The following is a 20,655-nucleotide window of genomic DNA, read 5'->3' on the forward strand; positions in this document are numbered from 1 at the left end:
ACTTTTGGTAGTGGTAAAGTGTTTTCCCTTGACCTGATAGTTCTGAAATTTGGCCATAATATTCCTTGAGGTTTTTATTTTTGCATCTCTTTCCTGAGGTGGTCGGTAGATTCTTTCAATGCCTGTTATACCCTCTGGTTCCAGGACATTAGGGCAGTTTTCCTTGATAATTTTTTGGAAGATACTGCCCAGGTCCTCGTTTTGATTACGGCTTTCAGGTAGTCCAATGATTTTGATATTGTCTCTCCTGGATCTATTTTCCAGGTCAGTTGTTTTTCCAATGAACTATGGTATATAAATGTAATGGAATGCTATTGTGCAATAAGAAATTATGAGTAGGCAGATTTCAGAAAAACCTGGAAAGACTTGTACAAACTGATGCAAAATGAATTGAGCAGAACCAGGAAAATATTGTATACATTATATCAGCAACACTGTGTAATGATCAGCTATGAATGACTTAGCTCTTCTCAGCAACATAATAATCCAAGACAAGTAAAAAGGACTTTGAAGGAAAATGTTATCCATATCTAGATAGGACTGCACCCCAAAGAGTCCAGGGCTTTAGTAGAGACAAATTTCTAGAGACAATGATTTGTCCTCAAAAGTCAAAAGGGTCAGGTGAAGCCAATGAAAAGGTAGCTTGGGCAACCAGGGGTCCTAGAGAGATGATTGATGTGGTGGTGGGTCAAGGGAGGGGAGATGAGAAGAGAGGTGAGACATGACCGTGGCGTCCTGATTAGCCTGAAGGAAGGGAACTTAGCAGTTAGGTGAGTAAGAAGTGATGATGGCAACTCCTTATTGGCTCAGCCCATAGCTTTGTCCAGTTGAGAACCCAGCTCCAAGGAAAACTTTGAGGCAAATCCTACATTTCAGCGACTGTGCCCCAGCCCTCACACTATTTGATTCTCTACAAATTGCTTCCTCTTGGCAAAGCCCCATTCATTTTGAGCCTAAGAGCTAAGCTGAGCCACGTTTATCAGATCATGTAGAAGAAGATAGAGAGGAGGAAGAAGAGGGGGAGAAAAAAAAGGTAGGAGAAGGAGAAGGACAACAAGACAACATAAAGATAGAAGGTAAAAAGCTATGTATAGTACAGCAAGCAGGCCAGTTTGGCAAGGCTTTATATTAATTGGGGGACTGATATGCATTAGCCTAGAAAAGTAGGCTGATTTCCCCAATTTTTCTCAGATGTTGATATAATTTTATGTTATATTTTCTCAGATACCTTTTGTTTGTTTGTAATGGGGGTGACCCTTGAAAGTTCCCTTATTTAAAGCAAAAGCCTACTTCAGGATTCTGAGCAAGCAGTTCTGAGTCAGCAGTTACTCATATGCACATGATAGGCTATAGAACTTTGGAATTAATATAGGAAGTAGTCTTTTATTGTGTTTCAGTGATTCATTTGCATATGAAAAATCAGAGAGCTTTGAAGTGAACTGAGGAAACGTGGACAGCAGAAATGTCTTATGATTAGTAGATAAATGTATATTATGTGAGTATGAGAAAGTGACAGAAGATGAGAAATTGGCTACTGACTAAGATTAGTAGATAAATGTATATTGTCTGAGTATGACAAAGTGACAGAAGATGAGAAATTGGTTACTGACTAAGATAAGGCAAATTCTTTTGAAAAGAGAACCTTAGCTAATAAACCAAAAAGACAAAAAAGAAAAGATTTCAGAGCTATGTGAAAAAGAAGCTGTAGTTTTCTTTCTGCACTGTCACCTGTTTCAAAGCAGACTGTGTTGGCCAAAGAGAGACTGAAGTTCTCTCTTTAATACTACCTATTGCTGAAAAAAAGCTGTGGAGAGGATCTGTTTTGCTCTCTGTTGCTACCTATTGATGAGAAAAAGAGAGGACAGATGATGCTTCTCTGTGTGGCCACCTGTTGTAGATAAGAAATGGTGAAGAAGAATCCTGCAAAGAACAGTGCTGGAGAGACTTCTGCTGAACTTAGGATAAATGTCTGCCTAAACAAATAATACCATTTAATCTGAAAGTATCAACTAAGCCTATAGAATAAGCACTAGTGGATCAACTCATCCATTTGTAACACTGTATACAGTGATGTATTGATCAGGCATACCATGTATCGTGCTGTGTATTATTTTAAATCTGGCACAGAATGTAAGCTAAGTTTAAAAATGAAATCATTTGCTCATGAAGAAGCTGTACTCATCAGAGAACTTTAATGGGTAATTTCGGGGACAGGAGATAGAAAAATTCAAGAGCTGTGAGTTTCACTGACCATATATATTCCTCTATATGTGTGCCTTATTACCCTGAGACTTTAAGCACGTGCATGTTTTCCCCCTGTCAACAAGAATTTATTAAGCACTTAATATATTCTGGGAACTATCTTAAGCACTGAGGATACAGAAAAAGATAAAATCATGTTGCTTGTCCTCAAGGAGCTCACAATTAAATGGAAGAGACCATATGCAAACTATGTACGTACAAATGTAAATAGTACATGGAAATCGATCTCAAATGAAAGATACTAGTGGTAGGTTGCACCAGGAAAGGCCTCCTGCAGACGTTAGAATATAGCTGATTCTTGAAGGAAGCCAGAGAAATCAGTAGGTGGAGGTGAGGTGGAAAAGCTCCCCAGGAATGGAGGACAGCCAATTAAAAGGCACAGAGTCAAGAGATAGAGTATAAAGTACAAGAAACAGCAAGCAAGCTGTTTTGTATTGCTGGACTGTAGAATATGTGGAAGTGAATAAAATGTAATAATATGGAAAAGATAGGGTGGGGTAAGGTTATTTGTGCTTCGTTGGGCTAGTGTGATCAAAGTTCATGGTCAGAATATTATGAAAATATTCTGTTTGCCTTGCATTTTTGGTAAATGTTTTTATTAAAGTCAATTACTTGTGTGTTATTTGTTAATGGGAAGTACTCCTGTGGGGGCTCATGAGCTACAGAGGTACTATGTAATCTACAAGGTTTATCCCTATGATCCTTCGAATAATGAGTAGTAGTAGTTGCCTTGCCTTTTGGGAAATCCTAACCTGCCTTTGTAGTGGTAGATTGAGGAGAAATGAGCCCATAGAAAGAATGATTGTTCCCTCAGGGGATAGAGAAAAAACTAATGAAGACCAAAAAAAAGGCTTTACCTATAATTAGATTCTTGGTAAAGCCTTAATACAAACATCAATGTGAGATAATGTGAGTCAAATTATGAAGGACTTTAGAAACCAAAGAGAGAAAGTTGTACTGTATCTTAGAGGCCAGGAGAAGATACAAAAACTTCTTGAACAGGTGAGTGACATGGTCAGACCTTTCCTTTAGAAATATCAATTTGGAAGCTGTGTGAAGGATGGTTTGTAGAGGGAACAGATGGAAGCCACAAAACTCATTTAGTGACTGTTGCAATAACCAAGTCAGAAGTTAATGAGTCTGAACTAGAGTGAGAACCTTGTGAGTATCAGATAGATGCCAAAGATGTTATAAATGTAGAAATGTAAGAAAGACTTAACAATTGATTGGATATGAAAGGTGAGAGAGCAGATTAAATCTATGATGAGTTCAGAATTGTGAATCTGGGTGACCAAAAGAATAGTGGTGCCCTGGACAGAAGAAAAAAAAAGGGAAAAGGATAGATATATAGGTAAAGAAAACTAGTTTAGTTTTGAGCATGTTAAATATCATATACCTACAGATGATTTGGAGATATTCATAAGCAATGTGAGACAAATTCAGAAGAGACAAAAGCTGCATCTGTGGATTTGAGAGTCATTTGTATAAAGATAATAGTTGAATCCCTGGAACATGTTGAAATCCCCAAGAGAGTACACAAGAGAAGTGAATAGAAGAGAGCCCAGGACAAAGCCTAGGGGCACTCCCACAGAATGAAGAAAATGAGGATATAGTTTAGAAAACAGGCACTTAAAAGGAAATTAAAAATACTAACTGAAACAGAGAATAAGTAATAGTCTGTGGTGATTATAAACATGACAATGTAAACAATTAGAATCAACTTGAAAACCTCAAAAAGCAGTATTGTTAACCTGTTATTGTGAAAAGAATATATATTTGAGCCCTCCCAAAAAGAAATGGTTAATGAATTCATCATGAAGAATTTAAATAATTAATTCTTTTTTATTTTTTTTCTTCTACAAGCTGATGAATTACAAACTCTCTATTGGTTATTGTCAATATCTTTCCTCCACTTTGATGAAGAATAGAAGCCTGAAAAATGCATGCCTGGATCACAGTTACTTTGGAGATTGTGTAATGAAGCTCTTGTGTGAAGCCTTGGTAAATCAGAATTGTAAACTACATACTCAGGTGAGAACCACAGGTGAAGGATTCCCTGGGCCAAGAGAGGAAAAATTTGGAAGGAAACAGTGGAAACTTTTTATCTGAGGCTGGATCAGTGTGACTCCTAATCTCAATACTTTGATCTCTCCAGTAAAGTATGTGTAATGGATCCTTACACCACAAAACAATTAGAGGAGAACAAGATCAGAGAAATTTCTTAAATAAGAGATTAACAAAAAAGAATTGAATTATTTCAATAACCTATTAGCAGTAAAAATAAATTTCATAAGCCACGAATGAGCTTCCCAGTGAAACTAAACTCCTGGACCAATCGGATACACAAGTAAATTCTATGAATCATTCTAAGAACAATTAATTCCAATAATACCTAAATGTTTTCAGTAACAAGAAAAGGCCCTCTTCCAATCTCTTTCTACAATACAAATAAGGTCTTCATAATTACAACAGGGAGAAACAAGCAGAGAAAGCCATCTAAAGACCATTAACTCTAATGAACATTGACACAAAAATGATAAATAAAATATTATTAACAAGGCTACAATGATATGTTATAAGGTTATACACTATGACCAGTCTACAGGGTTGCTTCAACATAAAGAAGGCTATGAATATAATAAGCCATGTTAATAATACAAATACTAAAAAGCCATATGATAATATTAATAGATGCTGAAAAAAGGCTTTTGACTCAAATAACCCTTTTTTAAAATTAAAAATTCTAGAAATCGTAGGAATCAGTGGACTTTTCTTTAACATAGCAAACTTTCTTTAGATCAAAGAACAAACATTATACACCAATGGAGATTCCTTTCCACTAAGATAAGGGGTAAAACAAAGATGCCAATTATCACCACTACTATTTAACATAGTGCTAGAAATGCTAGCTAGAGCAAGAAAGCAAGAAAAAGAAATAGAATAAGCATAAGTAAAGAGAAAACAAAATTATCCTTTTTTGCAGATGATATGATAGTGTACTTGTAGAACTCTAGAGCGTCAATAAAATTCAATTGAAATAATAACTTCAGCAAAGTTTGCAGGATATAAGATAAAACTCATATAAATTATCATTTCTGTGTATAACCAACAAAATACAGCAGGAAGTGCTAAAAAGAAAATATGTTCAAGTAACTACAGAAGCTGTAAAATATTTGAGAGTATATCTGCCAAGATTCACCATGAGACTCTATGAATCACATTATAAAACATTCTTTGTAGAAATAATGCCAGACCTAAACAATTGCAGAAATATTGGTATTTCTTATAGCACAGGCATGATCAGAAGACGGAAGAATTGGCTGGTAGATTAGGAGATAAGGAAGGGGCAATTTTAAAGGAAAAGGAACTGTTTAGAATGGAATGAATATATCAGAGGATAGTGTTTATGAAGCAATGGGGGCTCTGATTTCCTTTCCAGAAAAAGAAGAAGAGAATCCTGAAGAAATGAATGCATCGTTTAACCTGTGGTTGTATGTGTCCCATGGGTTAGAATGCAACCACCTAACTCATTCCTATGATCTTTTTGCTTTCAATAGCAATGAGAGTTTGAAAATCCTTCACTTGAAGGATATTTTATTTAAGGATGATGGGAAGAAGTTGCCATTTGAGGTCTTGAGAAAAAAGAACTGTCAGCTTGAGACACTAAGGTGAGTCCTCATAACTGTCCTCTCTTAAAAGCATGATTTGAAAGCAGAAAAGTTTAAGAAAGGAACTCCTGAATTCAGCCAGTATAGAATGCCAGATTTTTTTTTTGCTTTTTGGTGAGGCAATTGGGGTTAAGTAACTTGCCCAGGGTCACACAGCTAGTAAGTATTAAGTGTCTGAGGCTGGATTTGAACTCAGGTCCTCCTGACTCCAAGGCCAGAACTCTATTCATTTCTTCACCTAGCTGCCCCTAGAATGCCAAATTTGGCATAGGGTTTTTGTTTATGTTTTTTTTTTTCTGAGTGGATGATGTGGAGATGCATTCAAGTGGATTAATGTTATTTGACTGGCAACTTCTTCAAGATTCTATAAATGTTACCTCAAATCATCTTGTGATACAGTCATGTCCAGGGATGGGTAAGGGATCATTCCATTTTGAAATCTCTCTCTCCAGTATAGAAAGGGCTTTGATATTGAATAATGATAATTTAAATTAAATTGTTTCTGGTGCACTTGTATCTAAAACATACAATAACACCATTTTTTTGTCAGTAGGTCCATGCTGCAAAGAGCTTTAAGTGCCAAAGACAGGTACTTTTATTTCATCCTAGAGGCAATAGGGAGCCAGGGGAGTTTTGGAGTAGTGACACAGGCAGACCTATTTTAGGAACATCTCTGGCAGCAGCCATGGGGAGTATAGATTGGAGAAGTAAGGGACCTGAAGTGTGGAAATGAATTAGGAGGTTATTGCCTGTCCAGGTGAGCAGGAGGATATGAGAGACTGAATTACATTGGGGGTTGTAAAAATAGAGAGCAGGAGATAGATGTGAGAACTCTGTGAAGGTAGAAACATCAAGATTTGGCAACTGATTGCATATGTGAACTGAGAAAAAAACCATAAGAATTTCCTAACTGCATTCTTTCTGTTGCCAGTTATAATCTTCCCATCCTCCTCAAGGAAAGTCGCTAACCCTTCTTTGATCTCGTTTTCTTCCAATACAGCCTATAAAAAACCAACCAACTGACAAAAAAAGGTAACTTTTTTGTCCTTAGGTACAACATAAGGAAAAAAGTTCCTACCTTTCTAATTTTCTGGGTTCACCCAAAGAGCACATGTACTGCTTACATGGGGCAGCTAGGTGGCGCAGTGAATAGGGTGCTGGGCCTGGAGTCAGGAAGAATCATCTCCCTGCATTCAAATCTGGCCTCAGACACTTACTTGGCTGTGTGATCTCGGGCAAGTCACTTCACCCTGCTTGCCTTAGTTCCTTAGCTGTAAGATGAGCTGGAGGAGAAAGTGACGAACTACTTCAGTGTCTTTGCAAAAAAAAAAAAAAATCCCGAGGTCACAAAGAGTTGGAAGGCACTGCTTTACACACATGTTTTGGTCCATAAGCAACTCCTGGTGTGCTAACTACTGAGGATACAGTTTCCTTCAAAACTCAGCTCAAAGCTTCCTACCTAGTCTAGAAACGCTAGTTACAGTAATAAGAGAAGAGTGCAAAATTAGAAGGATACCCTGATGCCTCTGATAACAGAAAGAAGACCAGGTGATTTGTATCTCAGGAAAGAAGTCACAGATCTAGGGCTGAAAGAGTGGGGGAGGAAACAATCATTTATTAAGCACCTTGAAATTCAATTCAGTTAACTTATTAAGCACCTGTCCTGTGGTAGGCATTATGTTAATTCTTTACAAATATTATCTGTGAAAAGACAGGCATCTCAGAGGCCATATAGTCTAATTTCTGTCCTGCATTTCACAGATGAAGAAATTGAAGATTGTAGAGGTTAAGTGACTTGCCTGAGTCGATACTGGTAAAATCTATGGGTGGGATTTCAATTGAGGACCTCAGATTCTAAGTTTCTAGGTCTATGTAGGCTGGAGGCTCAGCTGGAGGAAGGAAAATGCGAATATCTGGACTGGAGTAGGGGCCTTAGTACAACAAGTCTCATCCCCAGGGGGGCCTGGCTTCTCTGATCTGGTGCAGGGAATAGGCCAGGCAGTTAAGAATTGACAGAAAAAGAAACCTGGCCCCTGAGCCCAGTAAGATTCTTCCTCCCCTCTACCTCCTTTGGCCAGTGGTCTAGCCGAAAATCTGAAGGTCCCAGTGCAGTTCCAGTCCTGGCTTTTGCACTCTGAGCTTCAGGGGCATGGCCTAGACCTACTGATGCTTACCCTGGACCACTTCATTTTCACTTTCTCTTCCCCCCTAGTCCCACTTAGTTGGAGGTCGGGCAGCAAAGGGGGCTGTTATGGCCGAGGGTGTCCGCTGCCAACTGGTTAGGCACTTGGAGCACCTGACATCAGAGGAGCTGAAGAAATTCAAGCTGTACCTAGTGGACCATCTCCCCCGGGGCTGCCTGGAGGGGGCCGATCTCACAAAAGTGGCCGATCTCCTGGTCAGTTCTCTTGGGCAGCAGGAGGCCTGGGAGACTGCTCTAAGCACCTGGGAGAAGATGGGCCAGAGGGAGTTGTGGGAGCGAGCCAGGAAGGGTAAGAGGCCTCCTCAGAGCTGGGTCTTCCCCCTCCCACTTGTATGGCCCATCAGGTTCCTTTCTTTTCTTCCTCCTTCCCTTTGTCCTCCCTCCCTCCCTCCCTCCCTCCCTCCCTCTCTTCCTATTTTCTTTCCTTCCTTGGAATCTTCTTCTAGGGCTTCTCCCAGACCAAAATTACCTCATATTTAATCTGTATAGATTTTGTGTTCACAAGTAATTTTCCGATAAAGAATGTTAGTTTCTTCAGGGCAGGCACTATTTCATTTTTATGTTTTTTCCCCTCAGCACCTAGCTCAGTGTTTGACACATCATAGGTACTTAATAAATGCTTACCTAATAATTTTTGACTTTTGACTTCAGAATAAGAGGATCCCATGGGGATACATGACATAGGGCTGAGATAGGGAGGGAGGGTCACCTCTGTGCTTCTTCCCAACAATCAAGATGGGAGGAGTGGAGTTCAGGCACTGTTCCCTGATACTGGAGAGGAAGAATGTCTGGGCCATGAGAAGAGTTTGCTGGTGGCAAGAGAATGTTCAGGAGATGCCAGTAGGTGGGGAAAGAAATTGAAGAGAAAGGGAGATGGTTGATCTAGGAGAATGGAGCTCATGGAAATTTAAGCTGTGGCCTCAGCTGAGGAAGGGAGAAAAAGGGGGTGGGGACCAGAGGAGAAAGGAGTAGATAAAGTGAAATGGGTCAGGCCTTGATTAAGTATTGTATGTCAGTAGAAGGAAAATGTTTCCGAAAGAGCATGATTAGACTGCTGAATTTAAGACAATTCCCTGGAGTCCATGCTAAGTCAGGAACAAGGGTAGAAATTTTTTTTATTAGTGCTAAATAACAAGGAGTCAGTCAGATGGCATGCATAATTGCAAGGATGAGAAAGAATTTTGTACAGTAAACTTTTGCTGTTGAGCCATGACTCTTCCTGATCCCATATGGGGTTTTCTTGGCAAAGATACTGGAATGGTTTGCCATTTTGTTTTCCACTACATGTTACACATGAGGAACTGAGTCAGACAGCATTCAGTGACTTGCCCAGGGTCACATAGCTTCTAAGTGTCTGAGGCCAGTTTTGAACTCAAGAAGATTAGTCTTCTTGACTTCAGGAACAGTGGTCTGTCATTGTGCCACCTAGATACCCCAAACCTTAATGGGTCATTATCAAAAGGTCACCCCATAGACATGCAGAGAGTTCAGGGATGGCCCCTACCCTAACTAAAGCCTGATATTCAGGTACCCTGGATCAGGGAGGAGAGAAGAAAGAGGAGCAAGAATTGTCATTTAAAGTTCTAAAGTGGAGACAACTATGTAGGACCTTTGAAACAGTGGTGTGATATTTGTGACCCCATCTCTCCCTGGGTTTCTAAGACTAGTTCAGCCTTAGCAGGAAGCATTTAGGTCTAAACCACAAGCTCTCTGTGCATTTAAAACTCCTGCAAGAGCTCTGGTGTGTGTTGAGTGGTTTTCCCCACTTAATGTCAGTCTCTAGTTTGAACATCTGAAATCAATCATTAAAAAAGCTAACATTTCATATTTATTCACTTAGAATTCAAAGACAAGAATCAACAGGATAACAAGATTAGGCCAAGCTTCTACTCAGCTGGAAACAAGAGGGCCCCAGATTCTTGCCTTTCCTCCACCTGGGCAATACAGAAGATCCTCCCACTTCCTTCGAGAAATCTTCTGGAGCTCATCAGCCTTCAGAGATCTCTCTCTCCTCCTGAACTCCTAGTTATCTGCATATAGTATACTACACTTTAGTATAGGAGTGCCTGGCACATAGTTTGTGCTTAATAAATGCTTGTTGATTGATTCACTATTTCATCTAGTTAACCTTTCAAAGCTTACAAGTCATATTGCAGTATTTGTGTCAGTCCAGAAGCCTTTTTATTTGGGGAGTTTGTGGTGCTGAGACCCAGCACATTTCATTCCACCTCCTCAGGGCCCAAACTGAAATCTACTCCCTAATGCTGTCCTCCTCCAGCTCCTTTCCTACTTTCAGCTCCCAACTATCTACCTATGCACCAGATGGGTTTCTCATTATCTTCTGTTTTTCTTTCCTACAGAGGATCTCGGATTAGTTCCTGATCCAATTCTTCCAGCCTCCTCAGGTCAGTAATAAATGTTGGCTCAGTACATTTTTTTTCTACCTGTCATCCTGAAGCTCAGATTATCTATTAATGGGGTCTCATCAGTAAAACTTAAGGGGATATGCTGCAGGAGCTTGGGCCGCTTCCCCAATCATTGAGTAAATTAAAGTCTTGTGGGTTCTAGCAGACAATATATCCTAGAAGGGCAAGATGGACAAATACTGGCAATGCCCTTGTTTAGTAACAGGGTGGAATTGTCAGACCCACACTATATTCATGGTAGAAGTAAAAGAGAAGTGCTGGAGTTTATTGATAAGGGAAATGACATGGTCCGATCTGTGCTTTAGCAATGTCACTTTTGTAGTGGTATGATAGATGGAGAGAAGGGAGATATGATATGAGATGCTGACTAATTAGGAAGCTAATGTAGCAGTACAGGAGAGAGAGAGTGGACTCCTAGATCCAGTCACCCTGACCTGGGGCAACTATGTGGCACAGTGGATAGAGCACTGGCCCTGAAGTCAGGGGGACCTGAGTTCAAATCCAGCCTCAGACACATAACACTAACTAGCTGTGTGACCCTGGACAAGTCACTTAACCCTATTGCCTAGCAAAAAACAAACACACAACAACAAAAACAGTGACCCTGACCTAGCTTTTTCCGTGAATAAGATATTCCATCTCCAACCTATTGACATCTTCTCTGGCTGTCCCCCATATCTGGAATACTCTTCCCTCATCATCTCCTCCTACTGGTTTCCCTGGCTGTTTTGAGTACCAACTAAAATACCATCTTTTACACTAAAGTTTTCCTGACACCCCTTAATGCTAGTGCCTTCCCTCTCTTAATTATTTTCTATTAGTTTGTATGTACATCATTTGTCCATATTGGTTGGGTAATTTCCCCGACTGGAGTGTGAGTTCTGTGAGGATTGTTCTTTGCCTCTTTTTGTGTCTTCAGTGCTTAGCATAGTGTCTTACATATACTAGACACTTAATAAATGTTTGTTGGCTAATTAATAAATGTTCTCATCCATATATGTATACTTAAGCATGGACATGAAGTAAACACCCATATATACATAAACCCTGACATGCATGAAAATATACACTTACATCCATATATAGAAGTTCATTCATGGCTTCCCAGAAAGCCATTCCACCTGCTAGACACTTTTTGGGTCATACTATTTTACAAATTTTTGCTCTTGACTCCTATATCATTAGTGTTTACTTTTACTAATCATCAAAATTATACACTTAGTTTAAATCAAAGTTGCTCAAAGTAATGTAGAGTAAGTAGATGAGACAAAAATGTGGCCCTCAGGCTACATGGTGCCCACAACACTCATGAGTATAGCTTGAAATGAATTAAAATGGTACTGGGAAATATTTAAATAAATTTAAAATAATAAAATATAGATAATGTATTTTAAAATTAAGTATAGTAATCCTTATGTATGGATTAGTAGCCCCCATTTCTATTTGTGTTTAACACCATTAATGTAGAGGGAATTTATTCTCCTACAAATCCATATGATCAGTCAGAAGAGTAGAAATGCCTAAGAATTGTATATGGGATACAAATACATTTGATCCCAGCATATGTTTTGAGGGGTAGTTAATATTGCCAGTGCTGAGACCTGAAAGTGTCTTCTGGACATGTCATTGATAGATCTAGTTCTACTCTCTGCCAAATCTTCTCCCTGTTGGGTGACATGTCTCCAAGGCACCTTAGTGAGTGGCACGGTTACACTTTAGCTAGTTTTCAACCCTCCAGATCTCTTTCTGGCTACCTAAGACAGTTTGGTCACCTAATATAGCCTCTAGGGGGTGCAGTGGAGAGGGTGCCAGGAGAGAAGAGAGTCACTGGATGGAAGAGATCATGTGGTTCCTAGTGGTCTTTTCCCTGTACCACCCCTGAGAGTGTCAAAGACAGGATTGAATGTGGATCTCTCTTGACTCCATGCCCAGTGCTATCTTTCTAGAGCTCTTTTTCTCTTCTGTTACTGTTTTACTCTTTCACCTTTAATTGTGTCTCCCCCCCCCAAAAAAAAATCCAGGGTCGGTAAGGGGACAGGAGAAGAGGAGGAGTAACAACACAGTAGTTAGGCTTCAAGATCAGCTATCTCATTCAAGGCCTTGTGGATGATAGAGACTGTAATCAATAGACCACTACCTTAACACCTTGGAGGGAAGATGCCACCAGGAATCTTCTAGGAGAATGCAGAGTACATCCTACTTCATCAGCTGAAAGAAGAATTCTTCCATGCAAAAAGCCTAAGATACATTGGAGACAGATTCAGTCATTACCACTTGGAACACCTGCACTAATTTCCATCTTCCACAAGCCCTGACAACTTACAACTTTTTTTCTGCAATCTAGATATAAATATAGATACATTTAGGTGATAGATACACATATGAGAAATCAGCATAAAAATTATTAAATGCATAGGAGTTGTTGAGAGCTTTGAGAGAGTGAGTGTATAGAGAGAAGCTAAGAGAGATAACCTGAGGGCACACTGACATTTAATAGGAGGCAGAAGGATACTTATCCATTAAAAACTGAGGAGCAGTCTGAGGAGCAGGAAGAAAAACCAAGAGAAAGCAGTGTTTCAGAAGCAAGGGGAAGAGAGATTTTCTAGAATGGAAATGGTGGTTGGAAGTGTCAGAAACTTCAGGGAAGTCAAATATAATTAGGGCTGAGAGAAAAGTTATTACAGCTAGAGGCATAACTTGTACCTACCCATACCTAGCTTCATACTATCCAAATAACAGGGGCATACACATACACATACATACATACATACATACATACATACATACACACATACCAGGAGGGCCAATGTAGGAAAACCTGTCCTATGTCTGATTGCTCCCTAGGGTGGCCTAATGGGTGCTAAGGTTGTGCCATTGGCAGAGAGTTGAAGCTGTCACTTGTCACTCAGGGATTCTGTGGAATGTCAGTCATGAGATCTGTGCCTATGTGCTGGACCTGTCCCAAGACTTTTGTTACTCTTAGAAGTCCATCTGTGATCCTGGTTGGCAGTGGAATTTCATCCCTAGGACAAGGCTATTGGTCTATCCTAGACACTCCCACAAATACAGCTCCCTTTGGTTTCTCTCCTGGCTCTCCCATTATTCCTGCTACACCAAGCCTATTCTCCCCTAGGTAATGATGGCTCCCATGGAACATTCTTTTTGTTGTTGTTTGTCATCAGAGTTTTGTTCTACTTTGTTCACTGATGTCCATGTTAAGATTTACCATGCTCCTTTCTATCACTGGTACTCCATGGCCCCTCCAGACAGAAATAATTGGATGTTTGAGTAATGCCATCTACTGCCACCAGGATAATTGGTTCTGCTCTCCTATGTACCATAGACTTCTATGTAATAGTCATTCATTCCTCCCCTTTAAACATTTCCATTCAAAATATTGTTTTCACTTTAACATGTATTCTGTACTTGTCCCCTAAAATACTATTTCAGTAGTAGATATGGCATAGTGTGAACAATAAGAGACATTGTAGACAGACAACCCTGTACATAGTGGATAAATAAATGGAGTCCCATGAGGCCCTGGTAAGCAGGGGCCCAATGGTAGCTGACCACCTGGAATCTCTATGTAGAGAGGCCTTCATAGAAACCAGTGGTCTAAGCCATACAGGCCCTTCTTATTGATCATATGATAATGGCAGTAATATAATGCACTTTTAGCCTAGATAGTCATTCACTCCACAGAGCAATGCAGGTCTATAGATGCTAGTTCTCCATCTAGCTCTGAATGAAGACATACTGGGTTGCAGAAGACATGAAGGTGACCTTCAAGATGTAATGTACTTTGTAAACTTTCAAATACTATAAACATCAATTGCTGTTATGAATAGTTTAGTGATAATAGTGGAAATGTTAGGAACCAGTATCTTGGAATTTGGCAGGTGGTGAGCATATACATGCATGCATACATAGTGTATGTATATTATGTTCGTATATGTGTGTACATATTTGCATATGCAATCATGCATTACATCCATATATATGCCCTCATATTTTCACACCTTATGCTCTTCCTCATATGACCTTCATGCCTTTGAATCAGGTAGTGGAGATTTGCTGTCAACATCACTTCACTGAGCTAGAGAGTGGTGTAGTATGGTGGAAAAAACATTAGGTTTATAGTCATAAGACTCATTAATGCTGCCTGACTCTTACTTATTTTCTTGAGGCCTCAGTTTCCTTATATGTAAAATGAAGGAGTTAAGACTAGCTGAATTTTTGGCCAGCCTCAAAGAACATTGCTTGAATAGTTGGACAATTGTTACTCCAATTAATAAAAAAAAAATCCTCATTGTTCATACTGGAAATACATGATTTCCTTGCTGTGACCCTCCGTCCATATATGGTTTAGAATGTAATCCTGAGAGTAAGGATTGTTTTGAGCTCTGTATTTATATACTCAGCACCTAGTACAGAGCCTGGCAGGTAGTAGTTGTTTAATAAATGCTTGTTGCTAGATTGATACCAGGTCCATGACAGCTCTAAATGCCATGGGTCTGGGATGGGGGAGAGCTCCTTGGGGAAGGAATGATGCCTGCCATCACTAATAGACGTTGGCAAAGCAATAGTTATAGAAACATCCAGTATAGATTTAGAGGGACCTGGAGAAAGGGACTGGCCTCACATAGCCCAGCATAAAAATAAACACACACCCAAAAGATCTGACTGCACTAAATTGAAGAAACTGTAAAACCTGAAGCCCTGTTCTTTGCCCATCTCAATTCTACAAATAGATATTACAAACCTCCTCTGTGTTAGGCACTAAGATACAAAGACAAAAGGAAAACAATCCCTGTCTTCCAGGCCAAGCCTTTTCACTTACCACTTAGATTATGTTTTGACATTTGCACCAACCCTGCTTCTGATGCCAACATTATCATCTGCTCCTTGTCACCCAGGTCGGGAGGCTGTTTCCTAGTTGCCAGCAGTGACTTGTATGTTTCTAACCCCTTCTTGTTCATATTTAATACAATGTGAAAATATATTCACGTGTACACAGAGATCCATACATGTACACAGCATATCCTCTCCCCCATCTGTGTCTGTCTCTCATACAATCTCACATTACATGATTTAAATGCACTCCTACTTTCACACACTTTTCCTCACACACTCATACATGCATATAATATACATATATATATAAATATGTTTGCATATACATATACCTGGATGTATTCACAGTCATCAAATGTTTTCCTGAATTCTGACCAGACCAGTCTGTAGAACCATGTTTCTATGCCACTAGACCCAGACTACAAGTTGGAGAGGGTTTTGGGTATGTTGGGCAGAGGGGAACAGCAACAACTAGAGAAATACCCTCTTCCCAGCCTCAGCAACCCCAAGACACAGAAGAAAGTCCAAAGCTGCAAATTATATTATAGTGTTTGAGGCAGTCAACAAGCATTTATTTACAGATTTTGTGGGGCTTAGGCCCAGCACCTTTCATTCCAACTCCTCCAGGCACCAACTGAAATCAACTCCTTAATGCTGTCTTGCAGCTTCATTCCTACTCTTAGCACCCAAATACCTACTTATGTAACAGATGACTCTCTCATTGTGTTCTGTTTTTCTTTCCCATAGGGGATCTTGGATCAGTCCTGCCTCAGTTCTTTCAGCCCCCCCAGGTCAGTAACCACTGTCAAAGCCATAGGCTTATGATGCTGTCCAAAAAGTGAGAAGCAGCCACGTGATGTAGTGAATTCCTATCACTGGTGGTTGTTAGGAAGAACTTGGACAAACTCTTGTTGGGGATATTATAGAAATTTCCTACAGTGCTTTGCACACTATAGGCATTAAATCAGTGTGAATTGAAATGAAAATAAGTATCTGCTCCAAATGAAGACTTGATTTGATAACCTCTCAGGGAACTTGGCAAATGCCGTCGTTCTGTGAATAGAGCACAAGGTCCTTGTCACTAAAGAATAAGAAACTATAAAAGGTAGTTAGTGAGGAGATCAAAATGGGTATAACAGACAGGAAATACATAGGAGTTGAGAAATCACATGCCATTGGGATGATCAGAAAAAAGCCTCACAAGGTGGTGGGAACTGTCAAGATTTCAACAGAGCAGAAGAGATAGTTTGTGGTGAGCACAGGACATTCCAATTGCTGACTGCATTGTCACTGACGGTGTCTTATGCCTGGAATTCTCTCCCTCTTCATTGCCATCTTTAGGCTTCCCTGGCTTCCTTAAAGCCTTGGTTAAAATCCCACCTTCTTCAGGAAGCCTTCCCCAGTGTCCTCTGTGTTAGTGCTTTCCTGCTGAGGTTATCTCCATTGCTGTCTTTTTTTTTTTTTAGGCAGTTGGGGTTAAGTGACTTGCCCAGAGTCACACAGCTAGTTAAGTGTCAAGTGTTTGGTCTGAGGCCGGATTTGAACTCAGGTCCTCCTGACTCCAGGGTCGGTGCTCTAGCCACTATGCCACGTAGCTGCCCCTCCATTGCTGTCTTTGTCTTGTTTGTACAACATTGTTTGCATGTTATTTCCCTTGTTAGATCGTGAGCTTCTTGAGGACAGGGCCTCTTTTGTCTTTCTTCATATCACCAGCTCTTAGCAGACTACCTGTAGGTAGTTGACATTGTAATTGGCATGTAGTTGACACTTAACAAACTTTTGTGGAGTTGAATTCTGACTTGAGTGGCTTAACATTAACTAAGCAGTGGAGGGTAGGAAGCTCATGGTGTATTTGGGAAAACTGGGAGAAAGTTACGATAGACAAATAGGAAGGCCTTGAACTGTGGGATGAGCTTAGACTTTATCCTATGGACAAGACAGAGACATTGAAGGCTTCTGATCAGTGCTGTGATGTTGTCAAGGTTGTGTTTCAGAAAGATCAGTTAAGCTGAGGTTCAGGCAGGGTTTGGGGGCTTACCTTGGACACTAGCAGAAATGAGGTGAGGGCAGAGCCAGGGGTAGCACTTCACCTCCATATGGGCTCTGGGAATGATGATGCCCAAACCATTCTCTCAGGGACCTTTCCCAAAGATACTGTAGCAGATTTACTCTTGAACATCTCTGTACTGTGTTTGTTATGACTTTAGATGAAAGAAATAAGTACCAAGAACGAATGAGAAAGAAATTCCAACTCATGAGGGACAGGAACTCTCGTCCTGGGGAGCATGAACTCTTTCACCACCGATTCACGCAGCTGCTGCTTGTTCCAGAGTATCGTTGCAAGGAGCAAAAACAACGTGAACTCCTGGTCCAAAGATACGAACATGCTAAGATCATGGAGGAGCGAGGACAGATTATAGAGGTGTCAGCTTTATTTGATCCTGATAAAAAAACAGGGACCATACCACACACTGTTGTGCTGCAGGGAGGTGCTGGTATTGGGAAGACCACGCTGGCCATCAAAGTGATATTGGAGTGGGCAGAGGGAAAACTCTACCAGGACAGGTTCGACTATGTTTTCTATCTCACTTGCAGAGAATTGAACCATTTAGGAGAGAGAGAATTCAGTTTTGCTTATTTAATTGCCAATGACTGGCCTGGCCCATATGCTCCCATGACGGAGATCTTGTCCCAACCAGAGAGACTTCTGTTCATCATTGATGGTTTAGATGAACTGAAATTCCCTTGTGATGAGCACAGATATGATCTGTGTAAAGATTGGAAGCAGCAGAGGCCAGTACCCATCCTGCTGAGCAGTTTACTAAGGAAAACCATGCTCCCTGAAGCCTCCTTGCTGCTCACTGCAAGACTCACTGCTCTGGGGAAATTTATTCCTTTGTTAGAGAACCCACGTCATGTGGAGATCCTGGGCTTCTCTGCAGAGCATAGGAAGGAGTATTTCTGCAAATTTTTCAGGAATAAGAATTTGGGTAAAAGAGCCTTTAGTTTACTAAAAGGCAATGGTGCACTGTTCACCATGTGCTCTGTTCCTCTGATGGACTGGATTGTCTGCACTTGCCTGAAACAACAGATGGAGAAAGGACGAGGTCTCATTCAGGCTTTGAAAACTACTACTGCCCTATATGTGTGTTATATCAGTTTAATCACACCTAATGACAAGAACTTCATATCTCAGCATTTGAGGGGCCTTTGTCGATTGGCTGCTGAGGGGTTCTGGGGGAGGAAAATGCTGTTTGAGGAGGAGGACCTGAGGAGGCATAACTTAGAGGCAGCTGATGTCTCTGCCTTCTTAGACATGAACATTTTTCAGAAAGACATTGACCGTGAAAACTACTACAGCTTCATTCACTTAAGTTTCCATGAGTTTTTTGCTGCCATGTTCTATGTGATGAACACAGAAAAAGAAGGGGAAAAGAACCCCGACTCCTCCATTCCAGATGTCAAAAAACTTCTGGAGAAGTGTAGCCGCTATGAAGCCAGACATGTGATTCTGGCACTACGCTTCCTGTTTGGCTTCCTAAATGCAGAGACAGCAAAGAAGCTGGAGAGAAAGTTCAGATGTAGAATGTCACAGGAAATCAAGTCACGATTACTGCAGTGGATTGAAAGAGAAACCAAAAGAGATATTGAACAACCCTGGTTTTCCACTTCTAATGTACCAAAATGGCATTCTCTTTTATATGAGATTCAAAATGCCGAGTTTGTAACACAGATGCTAGTTAACATCCAAGAAATCACAGTAAATATTCACTACCCCTATGAAGCCCTGAGTGCAATTTACTGCATGAAGCGTTGTCCTGGGGCACAGAGACTTTCCATGTGAGTATCTTCATTTCTTATATCCCGAACCTTTTACTAGATTCTTTGCAGACAGATTGAACTATGGGTCTTTCTTCTGAGGGAGCCCAGTGTTCTTCTTTCAGCTTTGGAAATGTGGCCAGCCCAGATTGTTACCCTGGTTTTTCTTTGGGGACACAGAGTTTTGGGACAAAGAGCCAAGCACCAGGCACTGCTGTGCTTTCCCTTTCCTTGTGCCTTTGTGAAAAACTAAGGTGGTGTTATTTTCCACCATTTGTTTGCAACCCCACTATCAGCAGACCAGATTGAATTAGTGATCTTTAAGTTGTGTTTAGAAGGAAAGAAATCTCTGCATAGGTGATGCTATATATTCATCTATGACAGGAGAAGAAAATGATAAAACCTTGCTGTATCCAAGTGAGATTCATTAAAGGATATTCTGTTCAAGTAATTGAAGTCCTGCAGAGTGGGGAGAAGGACAGGGGACTGGAGAGGAGGTGGTGAGGGTGGCATCATAAGAATTTCCAGGTCTGTATTCAGCAGCTTTCCTTTTTTGTACAGGAAAAAAAATCTCATTTCTGGTGTGTGTTACAGATGCTTCCTCTCTTTTAAGAGCTCTCAGGCAGTGATTTGTTGGGGAGTAAATAGTATTGTAGCACCAGTTCTCTATTTTGGAATCCTTAAGAATGTCTGTGGTTGAGGGGGCAAAGTAGGGAGAAGGGAAGGGAGGAAGAGTAGGCCTCATTCCACATCTCTTAGTGGTAGGAGCCCACTCTTCATGTTCTTGGCTGGATTTTAAGATACTCCCCTTTGCATTCATGTTCCTGGGCTCATAAAGGACAAAGGTGGTGGTGCTTGTTTATGGTAGAATTTCAGATTCACCTTCAGCCTCCTCAGCCAGGCTCCTGATTCTAAAGCCTACCCTAGAGGTGGAGGCAATTTTTTTTTCTTGTTAATTCCAATATTTTCTCCTTAACCTGGGTGCTTTGTAACTTGGCTATGACATTCCTATAAGTTTTCCTCCTGGGATCTCTTTCAGGTGGTGATAGATATGTTTTTTTTTCCCTATTTCTGCTCTGTCTTCTTTTTCTAGAACCTTGGGGCAATTTTCCTTGACAATTTCTTGTAATATTATATCAAGATTCTTTTTTTTAATCACAATTTTCAAGCAATCCAACTATTCTTGTATCATTTCTCCTCAATCTGTTCTCCAGATCAGTTGTTTTTCTGAATATTCTTGCTCCAGTCCTGCCTCAATTACTTCCCATAACTTGGTCTTTGGTCTGTGGAACCTGACCTCAGCTGCCAACTGTAAATGACTAAGATTTTAACCTCAGTTCCTTCCAGGCTTCTCATACCTCCAACTTGAGGGACAAAGTACTGTATCTGGCATTAAGTAATTGCAACTCAAAGACAGGAATGG

At 40.4% G+C, this 20,655-nt stretch overlaps 1 protein-coding gene across 3 annotated transcripts in view; it reads left to right on the forward strand.

Moving 5' to 3' along the window:
• The first annotated feature begins 7,998 nt into the window (after positions 1-7,998).
• Positions 7,999-20,655, forward strand: part of LOC110195030 (NACHT, LRR and PYD domains-containing protein 3-like) — a 59,846-nt gene continuing 47,189 nt past the window's right edge. The window contains exons 1-4 of one of the 3 annotated variants that reach the window (XM_020967687.2): positions 8,378-8,422; positions 10,494-10,538; positions 16,161-16,204; positions 17,621-19,253. In XM_020967687.2, the coding sequence (XP_020823346.1) occupies positions 17,647-19,253 (1,607 nt within the window). In that variant the 5' untranslated portion in view covers positions 8,378-8,422; positions 10,494-10,538; positions 16,161-16,204; positions 17,621-17,646. Of the gene's footprint in view, positions 8,423-10,493; positions 10,539-16,160; positions 16,205-17,620; positions 19,254-20,655 lie in introns of all 3 variants that reach the window. The other 2 variants (XM_020967685.2, XM_020967684.2) reach the window with 2 other exon arrangements.

Source organism: Phascolarctos cinereus, unplaced genomic scaffold (assembly GCF_003287225.1).
Source record: "Phascolarctos cinereus isolate Bilbo 61053 unplaced genomic scaffold, phaCin_HiC Scaffold_726;HRSCAF=1367, whole genome shotgun sequence".
NCBI classification, from domain to species: Eukaryota; Metazoa; Chordata; class Mammalia; order Diprotodontia; family Phascolarctidae; genus Phascolarctos; species Phascolarctos cinereus.